This window comes from Ammospiza nelsoni, chromosome 1 (genome assembly GCF_027579445.1).
Source record: "Ammospiza nelsoni isolate bAmmNel1 chromosome 1, bAmmNel1.pri, whole genome shotgun sequence".
NCBI classification, from domain to species: domain Eukaryota; kingdom Metazoa; phylum Chordata; class Aves; order Passeriformes; family Passerellidae; genus Ammospiza; species Ammospiza nelsoni.
Genome location: NC_080633.1, coordinates 8,231,096 through 8,247,739, shown reverse-complemented (window position 1 = coordinate 8,247,739; position 16,644 = coordinate 8,231,096). Strand labels below are relative to the sequence as shown.

Sequence of the window (16,644 nt, the reverse complement as noted above, 5' to 3'; positions counted from 1 at the left end):
CATCCCAAGTCACTGATACATGTGATGGTGCCCTGCTCTTCTGCAGGTGGCTGAACACCTGTGGGAAACAGGGAATTAATTCCTCTTTTGCTTTGTTTGTGTGCACAACTTTTGCTTTCCCTGTTAAACTGCATTTATCTCCACCCATGAGTGTTCTGGATTTTACTCTTCTGGTTCTCTCCCTGATCCCACTGGAGCAATCAGCTGTGTGGGGCTTGGCTGCTGGCTGGGATTAAGCCACAGAACCCTGCTTTAAATTCAAAATCAGTTCAATCTTCCTTTGAGGCTTAAAAAGATCAGGCACAAAAAGGAAGACACAGTGAGAGGGGAAATAGAACTACAAATAAACACACTATCCTCTCCTCATCCAACATGATATATTTCATTGTTTCTTTATGTTTTCTCTTTCTGCTCTTTTGTTGGAAAACCAGTTTACCTGAGAGCACATTCTGAATAATAAAAAAAGAAACAGAATAATTTTAAACTTTTTTGCACCTCTCAGAAACACCTGTATTTACTTTGAAGAATCAGTACACAAAAAAAAAATTATGAAAAAAATAAACACCTGCTACTGGTTAAAGATGAGCCCATCAGGGGCACTGCTAGTGCATCTGTGAAAATGTATTTATAAAAGGGTGAAAATGCTGGGTTTGTATGTATATGAGAGGAGTGACGAACTGTGAGAGAAACACAGACACCACAAACACCAAGGTCACCAGTAGATGGGGAAGGGTAGGAAGAGAAGCTGTGGTTATTTTTATTTTATTTCTCACTCTCATAATTCTGTTACAATTGATAGCAAATTATCAAACTGATTTCCTCAAATGGAGTCTGTTCTGCCCCAATGGCAACTGGCAGGTGATTCCCCTGTCCTTATCTTCACCCATGAGATTTTCATAGAATTTTCTCCCCCAGGCCCATTGGGGAAGGGGAGTGATAGAGCAGCATGGAGGGCAACCCACCACAATAATCCCACAAGGGGATTTAAAGATTTTCTTTAATCAAGGACTTTTTAAAAAAACTTTTTATCATAAGGCACTGCCTTAGAACAGTCTGACTCCTGTCCATTTTTTTTTTTGGTTCAGTGACAGGAATGTTTTGTGCTGAACTGTATATTAACTGTCTACATATTTATATGGTGTTATTCATCACATTGATCAGAATGCCACTGGAAAATACACAGATTTATCTTACCAATATGTTCAGGAAGTGGAAAAGTATTATGTCTTTATTTATATGCTAAGTAGCTGGCTGAGGTCTGTAACAGAGCCACAGCTTGTAAATGTGGTTTGGAAATGTCAGACCATGGACATAAGTAGCTTTGATTGTGATCAAACCCTTCCTAGAAATGCACAAACAGAAAGACCTTCCCTCTACACCATTTCCAGTGCTCTCTAATTCCATCCAAATATTTTGGAAATATCCCCTCTTAAATTAGTTTTGTTTTTATGCTGCTATGTGAAACCTGGAAGCTGAGGACAGTGGGAATGAAAAGCTGCAAAGAGAGAGATTCCCTGCTGTTTTTTTGAGTTAAATCCTGTCTGTGCCACCCAGAATCAGCCTGGGCCTGTCCTCATCCATGCAGCATCTTGAAGCAGAAACAATAATTGTGTTTTCATTTTGTGATCCCAAGGAAGTGTGACAAGCATTGTACCAGAAAGGTCTTGGCATTTTGCAGTTCCTGCCCTTACATCAACTTCAGCAGAAAAAATGTGTGATCAATTCAAAATCAGTTCTAAAGCTTGTTGCTGATTGATTATGCATTATTTAATTAATACTCTGCCAATTTCTTCTTTTGAGCCTCATAAAATGCAAACTTTGATGTTCAAATAGCTGTCATTAATGAATTCTGTCATTAGTGTTTTTCCTAATGCATATGATGTGATTACACCAGCTCTTATCAGTTCTTCAAAAAGGGTAATAAAACCATAAACTGCTCCTCACCAGTGAGCTTGCATAATCAGATCTAGTATTTTAATTAGGTTTTTCTTCTTGCCATTTAAAAATAGCTTGATAGCAGGTGATAAAAAAGATACAAGACAAAAAACTTCAAAATATTTTCATTCTCTCCTTCAATTGGTTCATGTTCATAACTTAGGAAAGAGACAGAATACAATTGTGACAGAGGAGTGAGATAAAGAATTTTAAATCAACTTTTTTTTCTTCATAAAATGAAAATGTCATTATTAAGACCAGTGATTACACAATTAAACTCTTCCACACAATCAGAACATTGCAAAGAATCACATCTTAATAAATAATTGACAGAAAAGGCTACAGTCGCAGTTTTTCATACCAGACCATTTGTCTGTTTTAAGTCAAAGTAAGAAGCTAACTCCTTAAGACACCAGGGATTTAGAAGACATTGCAATTTCTGAAGGTATGCCACAAAGAGATAAAGCTCAGTTTAATTCAAATTTACCTGGCCCAGATATAGGAAAAGGTAATGTTTACATCACAGGGAATTTTAAACCTGTTTAAAATAATTCTGCAGGGAAGATTTCAGGACAGAGATGGTGAAAAAAACCCAAGGGACCACTGCAGACAGAGAATACAGAAGTGAAGATTGATGCATGTAAGAATCATGCTGATCCATGAACACATCAAAACCAATATTCATGACTCATCACTGGGGATGAAAGATTTGAAAACATCTGATTCCAGTGGTATAAGAGCTTGGCTGCACAGAAATTAGTGCAGTGAAAAGAAATGCAGTTGTTTGTGCAAGGGAAACCAACAGGACCAATGCAAAAGTCAAACAAAAATTCTCCTGCCTTCAGTGGCCTTGATTACATATTTGGGAAAAGAGTCATTTGCAGAAGAGTCACCACAGTAAATCATGCTGATTTTAGCCACATAGGTTGGAAACTGCCAATATATCTTGCAAAATAAACATTAAGAACTTGATTTTGCTTTTGTTACGTGCGATCAACAAAGCAACCGAAACAGCAGAGAGAATGGAAAAAACATTCCTTTGTATGTTCAAATAAAGAAACATTTCCTGTCCTGTCTCTGTGTACAGAGCAGAGCTCCAGAGCAGAGTCTGAAGGGTTCCCCAGAGGGGATGTGGCTCTCCAGGTCTGGAGGTGACTCCTGTTGGGGCTGGGGTCAGTGATCTCCTTGTGGGACCTGGCTATGGGTGGAGGAGGGAAAGGAGCAGTGGGAGCACCTGATCGCGGCTTTCTGGTCAGGAGGAAGGAGATGTGCCCTTCTCCATGTAAATGGTAGAAGGCTCACATTTAAATACCCTCATCCTCATGGGGAACCTTAACCTTTATCTCCTGCAGGGTCAAAACCACAAGCACAATAACCCAGAGGTCTGTGGAGGGCGTTTGTCCTGACACAGGTGATGAAGAAGCTGGTGGAGATGCTCTGCTGGACCTCACACTTTCAAACCTGAGAAATTTCAGGGCAAGGTGAAAGCTGGGAGTAGCTGATGCTGCACACACCTTGAGATGGTGAAATTCAGGATCACAAGAGGAAATATGGCAGAAAAAAGAATAAAGCCCTGGAATTTAGGAGAGCAGATTTTGGCCTACTCAAAAACATGCTTGGAAGTATCCCCCTTGCAGTGTCTCTGAGGAAATCAGTAGAATTTTTATGATCTTGTGGGTTTAAATACCTTTGGACAATCCAAAATTGTCAAAACTAATACTTGAGATAAATCCCAAATAATAGACTATAGAAGTAATGGCAGATTTCTGTGATATGGAGACATATTCCCAAAATTTTTCCTTTTTAACTGGGTACAGAAGATTTTTTTTTTTCCACTTGATTCTCTCAGTTTAAGTCGTTCAGTGCATTAATATTCTTCTCTGTTTTTTACAAGTTTTTTAATATTTTTGACATTGCATTGTTACAGATGCTGTGCATTTCAATTTGTATTCTGTGAGCAGGATAGACCACAACATGCATGGATTCTAATCACACCTAGAATTTGCCAAAGTACAGGTAAATAAACAGTTATCACATTTCTGGAGATTTTAAAATGTATGTTTCAAGAAAAATCTGCTGTCCTATTTTCTGTTCTTCAGGGAAGAAAGGAGGGTTTGCTTCACCTCAACAAAGAGAAAGAGCCATGTCTGCTCGTATTTCATTGCCCTGTATTCTAATGGGGTTATTTTAATTTATAACTGCCTTGTTATATAAAAGAATGTAATAGTAAATGTACCATTTAGTATGGAACTCTGCTTCTGCTTTTAAGTTCTGCTTGATGGATTATCGTGTATTCCATAACCTAATATCTCTGATGGTTACGTAGGGCATGACTATAAATTAGATTATTTAATGTGAGATGATACAGAGTTCCATTTAAAATACTTTATTGTGTTATAGAGAGAACACCTGACTAAGAGCAGCACAAAGATTATTTGTGTCAGCACAAAGAAACTGGCAATTGGGATTTAGGATTCCTCCAGGTGCACATCTGACCTTGGGCAGTGAGCTGGCCACTGCAATAATCCTCTTTAATTAGAAGCTCGGTTGTAGAAACACTCAACACCTATTCCAGCAGGTGGGGAGGAGAGCCAACAGAATTTTCCATGAAGTTTCCTCATCTCTCTGGGAAGAGGCAGCTCCTGGGGAAGGAGGGAGCAGCACCACAAGCCAAGCTGGGACCCTCCTTGGGTGGCACTGCCCAGTCCTGCCTGTGGCATCCCAATGTCTGTAACTTCCCCACACTCTCAGCCATAATTGCTGCTGTCTAAAAGATAAGGCCAATATTTTCATGACAGCTATCTAAAAGAAAAGGTCAATATTTTCACTGCACTTTTCAAGAACAACACTTTTCCTAAGCACATATTCCAAAGGACATCCTCCACCTACCAATGATTTGTAAGATGTCAGGAAACACTTGTGCACAGACAGGAATAAATTTTTGGCAGTCAGATCTCTGGAATGAAAACTGCCCCTAATAAAAAAGAGTGGTTCAATATCCACTAATCTCAATTGAAATTCAAGAAATTTCTGTAAAGGGAGGGAATAAATTCCAGTGGTACTGAGCCAATACTGGAGTGTTTTCCTGCTAGGAATATTGTACAGAAGCAGGTGAGGAAATGTGGTAACATATAAAGGAAGAGAACTCAGTACTTTCCTTGTAAAGGAACAGGATGGTGAGTTCCTCTAAGCTAGCAAATCCATGGATATTTGCATTTCTTGCAAGAACACAGTTTCCTTAATGCAGACTGAATGTCAGTGACATTTAATGCATCAATTCTGTAAGTCCATTTAAAAGTAGGAATCTATTGCTGTAACTTCACCAGAAAACAGAGTGACATATAAAAAATCAAACTTCACCAGAAAACAAAGTGACATATAAGAAATCACAGAGGAAGCCTGTGGCAGTGTCACACCCCCAGGGGAAATGCCTGCATCATCCTATGTGTCATATTTGGGTGTAAGGGCAATTACTTTCTGATTTATTGGTGAAATTCTATGGCAAATAGCAAATTTCATTTTGTCCTCTGAAATATTTCACGGCCACAAAAAGAGCAACATCCTATTTTAAATAAATTACCTGAATATTCCTTCAGTAACATTTTATTGCAGCACCTGCAGTTAGTCTAAATATCCTGCTCTTTTGCCACCTGATGAAGATGGCAAGCAGCACCAAGATGCTGGGAGGAGAAGAGATGTGACAATTTCTCAGCAAAGAACAAAACACTGACTGTGCCAAAGCCTCCCTTTAGGGCACAAGGACCCAACACCAAGCCCAGGGTGACAAAGGAATGACAAGGATGTGAAAAGCTAAAAAAAGGACACTGCTGCCACTGTAAACAAAGAGAGAGCATCAAAGGAATAAAACCCTAACAAAAAAAAACCAAAACAAAACCTAAACACAACACTTTTCAGTGGAATTATTTGAATAAGTGAGGGGAGAGAGGAAAGGAGTAACCTGTCCAGGTGCTCAGTCTATATGTAATATATTTAAATTAAATTTTCCTAAAAAAATCATATTCTGATGCTCAAGAAGGGAATGAGGAGATGGCACATTATCATGCTGAAATTCTTGCTTTTCCAGAATGTAGGGATCATGTTAAAATCTGTCTGAATATCTCTCACTATGCTTAAATAGAGGTTCCATAAACTTTGGGGTTGGGGGAAAGGGACACAGGGCAGAAGTCTTTTTATTTTTCCAACTAGCAAGACAAGCAATCCAGAATAATTACATACAGTAGACCACTATATATTCACCAGCTAAATATTGATTCATATGTCATTGCAAAAAAGAAAAGGTGAGAGAACAACAGCTTGAAAATAATGATGCAAAAATCTATGAAAGAATGGTAGAGACAAATAGACCTACAGCAATTATTCACAGAGCAGTTTAAAAGCCCTTCTGGAATAGGAACAACAGCAGATGATTCAGTGCCTCCTGTGGAAATGGTCCCCTTCCCCTGCTATCTGTGCAGCCCTTCTGCCTGGAACTAAGCTGGCAAGACAGGCACGAATTCAGGCAGGGAAAAAGCTCCTAATTAGAGGAGTCACTCCAGTTTAGTTCCAGGTGTCATCACTTAACCAGCTTTTTTATTTTTTTGCATCTAGATAGACTAGTTGGAAAAACATTGTACTACAGCATTGAAAAAAATTATAAGGGAAATGGGTAGGTTCTGGTCATGCAGCAGGATCTACCATTCAAATGTTTTATATAGTAAAAAATCCAATGGTTCACTTAATTGTATTGCACTTTTTAATATTTATGACACTAAGCTATTTACCAGCATCAGCGTTCACTGTTTGAAGGCACCTGCAAACCCCTAACCTGGAAGAGGCTGAAAGAATCACTCCATTTTTCCCCGGGCATTTGCATTTCCCTGAAATATAGATTTCTTATTGCATCTTCTGCACCTGCTGTGAAACTTAACTTCTGTTACCTTAGAACCAATTATAAACTTGATTGCAGCACAATCTACAAGAAAAAGAGATAGTTCCTGCTCCAAAAAGAGTTGACACTGAAAAAGGCTTATTGCTATGAAGACATGAAAAACCTGTTTTTACCCTTCTGTGGGGCTGCAGTAAATGCAAGGACATGCAAAACTTCCAGCAACCCCAATCTGCTTTCTGGATCTTTTTTGAACTTAAAGAAACTGTGTAAACAATAATAGACTGACTGGTCAGGAGAACTTTAAAAGAAATAGTTCTCTTTGTAGAAGAATAAATATTATGATCTATGAGGGAGATTTTTTTAGAATTATAACTGCTGCCTCTGAAGTTGTGCAAAACTGCTTCCCCCAGCATCTGATGTGTCACCATTGCCATTAATATCTGTCAGGATGGTTACAGATTCTGATTTTGAAAAAAAAAAAGAAAAAAGAAAATAGCAGCACAACAGAAGTGCTTCTGCTTTTGATATGGGAGTTTAACAGCTCCTGTGAACTGTATTTAGTGCTGTGAATGCAGACAAATATTCACTGCATTTTATTAGAAAAGATCTCCGCATCCTCTCTCCTTGTGGCAGCAGGGCCCATGGATAATTCTACCTTGTATTTAATGCACATACTTTGAACCTGGGTGTGCTCATTTTGGGATGACAGTTAAAAGCCTCCTGAAATTTTTGCGTTTATTGGATTCCTTGAGCACCTCAGTTACTGGGCAGTCCCTGAAGCACTGAAACACTCCCTTGATTTTGTCTGTGCTGCCAAGAAAAACAGCAAAGAAAACCTCTTCACACTGCACTCACTTTTCTTGATAAATAGACAGGTCCAGGTCTGTCAGCCACACAAGTTTCATGAAGCTGAGCTCAGGATCTCAGGTATCATTAACCTTTTCTTAGATGCTGTTGGGGCAAATGTAGCACAGGAACATTGCTGAGCTCTCAGCATGTGGGCAGAGCCTTGGAACATGAGATGGAACATGATGAAACTGGTAAAATATTCCAATAAGATCAATTAACAGAAGGTTTTTATATTTTGGTGGCAAAATCAGAAGTGGGTAGCTGTTGAGTCATAAGATGGCATGATCAGAGAAAGAGAAGAAATCCAAGGAGTGAAGATTCTTGTGCAGATAAGCATACCCAGAACAGGACAAAGGTACAGAATAACACTTTTTTGCAGTCCTGTCATGCCACCCACAGTCTCATATTGCTGGAAAATATCACACAAACAGAGGATAGTACAGTCTGTTCACTAAAAAGCCACCAAGTACCATGCTGCAGGCCAGCAGGCTGATGAAATGAATTCTAAGTGTGGCTTTGGGCTGTCAGGTGCACCATGGAAAGGATGGATTTTTCCCATAGGCATTTTGCATAGTCATTTACACCCACAAATAGTGAATATATCACACAGCTATTCCAAGTTAACAGTGTTTTTCACTTATTCTGGAAAGGCATAAATGATGACTCATGCTGCAGGACAAATGAGAGGAATGAGCCCTTTATTAGCAGCCAAAATTAGGGAATGTGTTCCCTCTTGCATCGAAATTAGTGGCTCTCTTTCTAATGACTCTGGAGCTCACATTGGTGAGGGCCCCATTCTTCCAACAGCTTTGTGAGACTTAATTTGTCAAGGCTTTGGCTGAGATCAGAGAAAAGCTGAAGCATTTTTTTCTGAGATGCCAGAAGTGAGAGCTTTTTTGCATTCTGATCTTCTGACAGATTTTCTCTGATCCAGTATCTGCCATTATTTAAACAGCTCAGTTGGCATGTGTGGCATTCTGCAGGCTACTAAGAAGTCAAGAAACATGCTCTGAGGACTTAATCATCCAAAAATTGGCATATAATTTAATGAGAAAGGACAAAATAAAGCAAGATAAATAGAAAATTGCTCCTGGGAATATTCCACTATATTTTTAATTGCAGAGAATGCAGATCATTCAGGCTCCTTCCATTTCAGATTTATTTCTTTTTTTGAATGATTAGACATGCAAGAGAGAAAGAGGTCAGGCTCAGCAACCCAAAGTTCCCCTAGGAAGGATGAAACAGAAGCTACAAAGAGAATAAAAATTCTGGAACCAATCCCTCTTACTCTCCTGCCCTGCCTTCCCCTTTATGTTGCCAAAAAAGAACAAACCAGGAGATTTCAAGGGGAAGGCTTTTTTTATTTCCTGAAAATTGGGGTATCTTCAAGGTGATGCAAAGCACACTTGCGCTTGGCTCCCTCCTTTTCTGGGAGATGTGCCCAGGGGTGCAGCGCCAGGGCTGACACACAATTGGGGTCCCCCTGATGCTGCAGGACCCCCTCAAACACCCCCAGCAGCCTCCTGGGACCAGGGGAGATGATTTGTGCTTCCCAAACCACAAATCCTTTCCCTCCCACTCAACACATTTTCCCTCCTTCTCCTGCAACACCACTCAGTGCACATTTAGCAAACACATTCCCACTATCAAATTTTAATAGGCTTTAATTTTTCCTCTGTCTTTGCATCTCCAAAGAAGGTGACACGAATTTCACTGGCAATTATATTCTGAGTAACCCAATTAGTCCTGAAATACAGAACATGAACATGGTGTGTTTCTAGATCTCATTTATTTTTCTTGTTTTCTTTTATTTATTTTTTTTTCATTTTAAAAGCTTCTTTTTTTCTCCTCTGGCAATTCTCTGCTGATTATTAGATATAAAAAGATTATATTGATGTATGTAAAAGCATGTTTATTTTATAAACTACATCTGTAATTGTATTTCAAGGTCAATTACTGGCAAAGAAAAGGGCAAAAAGGCACATATGTTAGAAGTATGAAAAAATAATGCTTTAACTATCAGTGAGTTGCTCCTCACCTGCCCTGATTCCAAATGCAAGAACAGGGAATAGAGCTCAATTACAGGCCAATAATTTTGCAAATCTTGAAGTAAAAAAAGACAAAAAAAGACAAAACAAAAAAGGAAAAAATAAGCATGCAGAACAAATTTGCTGTAGCAAGATTTTTCCAAGATTCATATGGAATTCAACAAAGGGACTTTTAAAGGTACCATATATATATATATATATATATATATATATATATATATATATATATATATATATATAATGTACCCCATGGAAGGAACATGCATGAAACTTGATGTCTTCAGGAATTCCTAGGGCTTTCACTGTAAATTTCACTGTAAATTACAGTATTCACTGTAAATTGCTTAAAAAATATGGTGGAAATTGATACCGCCCTCTTCAGCATTAAATTATAAAGTTTATTGTAAAGAAGACTTTTCTTCTCCTGGATTGTGCATACGCTCCTGTTGGAAATATATTTAATTTGTCTATTTTGGTATGAATATTTTTCTTTGTTTTGGTATAAGATCTCTTTCCAAGGTGGGAATCAGGTGCAGCCCTTCAGCTTGGTAAAATGAGCATGATGTGAGTGAGCAGTGAGCTGTGACCACAGGTGCTGAGGGCACACAATTCACAGCAAAACTCTGTAAAAGGAAGGAAGATTCACTTGTGGGGTGGAGAATGTGACAAATGACGCTCAATATTAGATTTTAATTAGAAAATGTAGCTTTTGTTACATATTGTGGAATTCTGACTTTAGACTTAAAATAAAGCTAGTGAGCAGTGAAGGGAAAAATGTTTTGGCTTTCTTTTTTAGGTCCTAAAGGTACTCCCTGCACATGGGGGGGGAATTGGAACAAAATGATGTGTGAGTTCCCCCAGCCGTGTGCAGCGAAGGCAAAGAGCTCTTCAGAAAACATTTTGCACAGAGATAAAGCTGCTGAGTCCCCTCTCTGATCAGATCTGGGGTCGATGACTCTCAAACACAAATTTCCTGATGGAGCAGCAGGAGGAGGAAAGCCTCCTGATGGAGGAAAGACTTTCCTGTTCCTGTATCTGTTATGTTTTCTCTAAATTGATTTTCAGGCTTGCAATGACAATGACTCCTATTTATTTTTTTTTTTTTTTAATCACAGAATTTAAAACAATCTAGTTAAGGACACAGACAAACAGTCCCCAAGAGAGGACTGGGAACAGGACATCCATGCCAGATTTTCTTTTATAATGAGCTTTCAAAGCTCATTTCTTGGTATAAAGCCTCCATATCAAAAAATAAGTTGCCACTTTTTCATTTCTTGTTATGGTAGAAAGAGAACGTTTGGAATATAGAAAAAACTTAATATTGGATTTGCACCAGGGAATGAAGCCAGGGGATGTGGCCAGGAAATACATGCTCTGAAAAATGGGCACATCCAGGATGGCAGTGGCTGAGGGGTAAAATACTGGGGATTTTAAGATTTTTGCAGTATGAATAGCTCCATGAGATACAATGAATCCCTGACAAGTGGTGTGGTTGTTTTTTTTTTTTTTAAAGCAGCTCTGAAAACTTTCCAGGATCCTCTTCTAATTCTGTCTATTTTGCAAACAACCACAGGGCAAATTCAGGGCAGCTCTGTTCTGGAGAGATGCATTCTCCAAATGGGGCTGCTAATATTAACATATCCCCAGAGCCAAGTTTGCAAGTCTGAAGATGCCCTTGTGAAGCAATGAGATGCTAAATAAATCAAACTATTATCTCTATAATGTGTCCTGTGTCCAACACTGGGAGAAGCAGGTGCATCCTCTCAAAAAGCTTTCATGAACAGGTCTTTCTCTGCATTTTTAGACACGATTACTTTGCAGTGAACGTATATATTTGGGAATTTTATAAATAAATTACATGATAGAACAGTCATAAATAACTGCTAGAAGCTACCACACAGGCTTCAAGAAACTATTCAGAAAAGGAATTATTATTTCTTTACTTCCAAGCAATAGCAGCATGGTCTCTAAATGCATTTGCACACTTGTTTTTTCTCTTACCAGCTGTTGCCCTTTTGGACCCCAACCAGCATACTGAAGCTTTGCATTGCTGACCTCAGGGGGATACAAATTCTGGGGATCCCTGCAAAAAGAGAAAAGTAAGATTTCAGCTTCAGAAATGTCCATGTTTAAGCTGCTGCACAGGTGTGCTTTGGAAATACACCACAAACTTGTAAGATGCCTTTCAGCCAGGTTTCAGCAGATTTTTAACAGTAAGGTAAACACTAGCAAGTGTTGGTAAGGTCAAGCATTTAAGTGACAATTTCTGTTTCTTATTAATAAGAAGCTAAACATATTAGTTCCACTGCTGACTTGCCTAAGCCTTAAGAATTAGTTCAGGGATGGCAAACAATGTAATTGTATTTATCAACTCTGATCATGTCCACAAAGGATAAACAATAATTCTATATTTTAATCCTACTGCCACAAGAAAAATAAAATTTTGTCTTCTGCACCCAAAGACTTTTTTGCCTCATAAATTTCCTTTGAATGTGATGGAAAAGATTAGCAACTGTATAACAACTGATAGATAGACTGACTTCAAATGGAAAAACTCCTATTAACACAAAATATCTACTTTTTTTTTAGAAAATAAAATGCTTTTCTTGTTCTTTCATCCATTACCTTCATTTGGTAGCAGAACACAAGTGACACACAGCAAATGCAATATAGAAAAAGGAGGCTTTTTTGATAAATGTCAAAGCAGCATAATGTCATTTTCTCCCAGCATAGATAGCATTGCCTTAACTGTATTTATACTCAGCACAAATAATTACATTACATATTCTGAAGTCACATTGCAACAACCCTGTGTATTGTAACATCCTACAAACAAGAACTCTAATAAAGCCTGTATAAAATGGGCCTCATTAGAAGATCTCAAACTGCTTGAAAAAGTGAGGCTATTATCATCACTGGTCCACAGACAGGAATAACAAGGCAATTTGAGGCCAACACCACCAAAAACCAGAGAAAACAGCCAAACCCTGCCTGGCCTTTAAGCAAAAGGCCTTGCACAGGGTTTTGCAGAAAACAGAACATGTTTTCAAAACAGAACAGAACTGCATGCAGTAATTCAGCACAAAGTGAATTCCCTTTGTGAAAAACGCCAATCACTTGGTTTTCAAATTTTAATAGGTTTAAAGAATAAAATGGTTATGAAAATAGCAATTTAATTGGAGTAATAATAATTTGGACAATTTGAATTATGACAATATGAGACAATAGAAACAAAGAGTTACGGATGGTCCGGGTACCTTTCTCTAGGCAGCACAAGCCTGAAAAAGGACCCACATTAACAGAGGATTAACCCTTAAAAACAATAACCTGTTGCATATTCATACATCTCATGATAAATAAATTCCATTCAAACACAGGATTCTGTCTGGTCAGTGTCAGCTTCTTCCTCTGAATCCTAACAGCATCTTCAGGGCTGAGCGAGGCAGGAAGAAGTTCATTTCTCCTGATAAGAGGGCAATAAATTCACTTTCTCTGATAGATTTAGGTGTCCTGTGGCTACTATATCAGTGTGAGTCTTTTCTTTAAAAAAAAAGTATCCTACATGGCATAGTTTCTATTTTAACATTTTGTTATAATCTAAAACTAATCTAATTTAACACACTACTTAAGAGAATTAATTCAGTATAACTTTATAACACAGCACATATCATATTCATTTTAATATTTGCAAAAAGCCAATCATAAAAGACGCATTTTTCACATCTTTATTGCCTTTTTGGGGCCTGGTGCAGCACCCCAGTCACAGTCTCTGGGCTGCTCCTTCGTTTGCACTGGGGCTGTAGGAGCAAGGACAGCACAGCAGCAAGAGGAATGCTCAGAACTGATTTTGTGCAATCTTCCCATGCTCATTTCCTCTGAGCCGCTCAAAGGCCAGCCAGGATCGGGCCAGACCCAAGGTGGGGACCCTGATGGCCACAGGTTCCTCCTTCCATCCCTCCTGCAGGTGGAACCCTCACAGTAAAGCTGGAGGTTTGATGGAGATGGGGTGAACAGAGGGTGTGGAGGGGCAAGAGGGGATGGTGGAGGCACTGACACTTCAAAGTGTGAGTGTGCCATAAGGGACACAGACAGCTTTCATTTCTACATGCAAAATGTCATCCACAGCTGCTGCCTGTAGAGCAAAATTGTGAAATTGTGTCTTTTATTATGTTTTTTACCTAGAAGGTGCCTTTATGAGCAGCCTAAAGCTGTTTTGGTAAGGTATGGATAAGAGAACTCACAGTGCTCATACTGAGAGCAGCCACAAAATTCCCTTTGCTGTAGAAAGATGAACCACACCACTTGTTCTGGATTGTGTGTGTTAGCTGTTTAAATTTCCAGTCAGATATGCCTGTTAGGAATCAATCTCTCTGGTTAGCTGTCTTGATTATCTTAACAGAGGGTAACCTCTGAGGGTAGAAGGAAAAGAGAAAAACAGTGAATCAAATCAAAACCTCATTTGGGAGAAAAAAATAGCACATCCCTATTTGTCAAATGAACTATCTAGTTCTTGGGTTATTTTACCCATGGTGAAAAGAAGAGCAAGAAATTACAAACAGAGGGGGAAATACCATCCCTAAATAAACGGATTATACAAATTGTAAGAATTTAAAGCTGTAATGCTTCAGATAACGCAGGTGGAGCTAAGGGACAGACGTGCCAATTACAGCAAATAATTCAGACCAGAGCACACACAGATCCTGTCAGTTCTGTTTGTTGCATCATCTTTTAGAAGAGGAAACCTCTAATACAGTGAAAAATGCTGCATAAACCAGCTTTGGTAGCTGATAAGGCAGAAGGAAAAGCAAAGACCTGTGCCGCAGACAAAAAGAAAAAATAAAGTCATCTTGTCATTCATGGGTATAGCCAAGGAAAAACAGAGTTGCATCTCCCGAGTCTTTTCTAAGTGGCCTCATATGGTTGGGAAGCTTCTTTTGTAGCAAAATCTTGTGTACATCCATCCTCATGCTGTGACTTATTCCCTCCTATCACAGGCTATGAAAGCAGACCAAGATCCCAACCCCCCACAAATGTGTCTGAGTGAAGCACATATCCATCTTGGTAAATTTTGGCTTGTTTCTCATCTTTCGAGGAGAATCTTCTTCTCTGAAGTAGCCACACTCACTCACCTACCTGCAGCAAAGTTCAGTACCATGTGCAAGGGGGTTGAGGTGATTTTCCTGGCCAAGCCTGATCCCTCAGGCTTCAGAGAAACCACAGGAGTGTGACAGTGTTCACAGGGGTCTTTGGATGAGGGAAGAGATGAGGATTTGACTCCATGTTTCAGAAGGCTTGATTTATTATTTTATGATATATATGACATTAAAACTATACTAAAAGAATATAAGAAAAGGTTCTCAGAAGGCTAGCTGAGAATAGAAAAGAATGAATAACAAAGACAGCTGTCCCAGACTCTCTGTGATTGGCCAATAATTCCAAACATCCACATGAGACCGATCACAGATGCACCTGTTGCATTCCACAGCAGCAGATGATCATTGTTTACATTTTGTCTCTGAGGCCTCACAGCTTCTCAGGAAGAAAAAATCCTAAGGAGAATATTTTCATAAAAAGATGTCTGCAACACAGGAGTCGCCTGGAGCTGGGCTGCACCAGCAGTAGCCAGGGAAACCTGTGCTGTCAGCAGGCCCAAAGGTGGCACAGAAATGGAGTTCCCTCACTTGAGAACCTCATAGTGAAAGCTCAAATTCCCACACATGTATTTGGGCTCCATCTGGGGCAAGGCCCATGTTGGAATATGCATGGACTCCTGCTCTGGTAGCCCCAGGAAACCCATTCCAAACCCATCATCAAGGACTCACAGATACAAATCCATTATAAAAGACTCACTCAGAGAGAAGCTTTGGGTTGGAAAGGACCTTAAAGATCATCTCGTTCCAAGCCCCTTGACATGGGCAGGGATGCTTCCCACTCTCCTAGGTTTTTTCGAGCCCCATCCAGCCTGACCTTGAACACTTTCAGGTATTCTCTGGGCAAATTGTGTCCTAACTAACTATAAGATAACTTCTGTGGGCTATTTTATTAGCTGGAAAGACAAGGAGGAGGGAGAGTTGTCTGCACAGCTGCTCTGGGCAGGACTGGCACAACTCTGTGATGCTCTCTTTGAGAAAGCTCTTAGGGATCCTCAAACTGAAAAACCCTTTTGGAGAGCATTTCTCAACCACACTTCCAATTATCCCATGCTACTCTAGGCATTTAACTCTCCTTTGTTAAATTCCTGTAGGGGAATCAGGCCAAATGCACACCTGTATGCCAGGAGCACTCTTCCATTTTACAGATAAATGGGATCTCATGCCACTCAGCTTCTTCTGGGAAGTATGTTATGCCTATTAAGCTATAGCTCTCCACAGCTACACCCTTCCTTCTCCTCCAAAACAGCCTGCTTAGAATTCCTCTGTACTTTTTTCCCCGAATCAATCAATATTATGGGTCATCTCAGCCTCTCCAAAGAGCCAGTGCTCCTCACAGACCCTCATAATTAGGGCTTGTTTGGATTTGAGCCTGTCCCTTGTGAGCTCATTTGTGCAGGATGCTGGCTTGGAAATGGGCAATTCTGAAGGCAGTCTGTACATCTCTGGCTCCTGGTTTGGATGAAGAAATAGGTTCACTGCATCCTCACAATATTTTCACTATTTCCTCCCAAAAAAGAGCCTTAATCTTAATTTCCGGCCAAAGAACGGGCAAAACCTTATTAAACTGTTGCCATTATTCCTTCCACTTTTAAAATGATTGATCTTATAGCTGAGAAAGAAGGGAATAGTACATTTCAGACCAGACAGAAGATGGAGCAGGTGCTACATAAACTCTTCCACATTAAAATGACATTGTCTGGACCAGAGACTGTTAAATTGCTCCAGACACGAGCATGACCTCAGCACCATGTTCAAAAAACATTTCTGAAGT

At 39.4% G+C, this 16,644-nt stretch overlaps 1 protein-coding gene across 4 annotated transcripts in view; it reads right to left on the bottom strand.

The window, feature by feature from the left end:
* Positions 1-16,644, bottom strand: part of DPP6 (dipeptidyl peptidase like 6) — a 510,686-nt gene that overhangs the window by 91,702 nt on the left and 402,340 nt on the right. For all 4 annotated transcript variants that reach the window (XM_059469776.1, XM_059469758.1, XM_059469784.1 and 1 more), the window contains exon 7: positions 11,722-11,803. In XM_059469776.1, the coding sequence (XP_059325759.1) occupies positions 11,722-11,803 (82 nt within the window). The remainder of the gene's footprint in view (positions 1-11,721; positions 11,804-16,644) is intronic.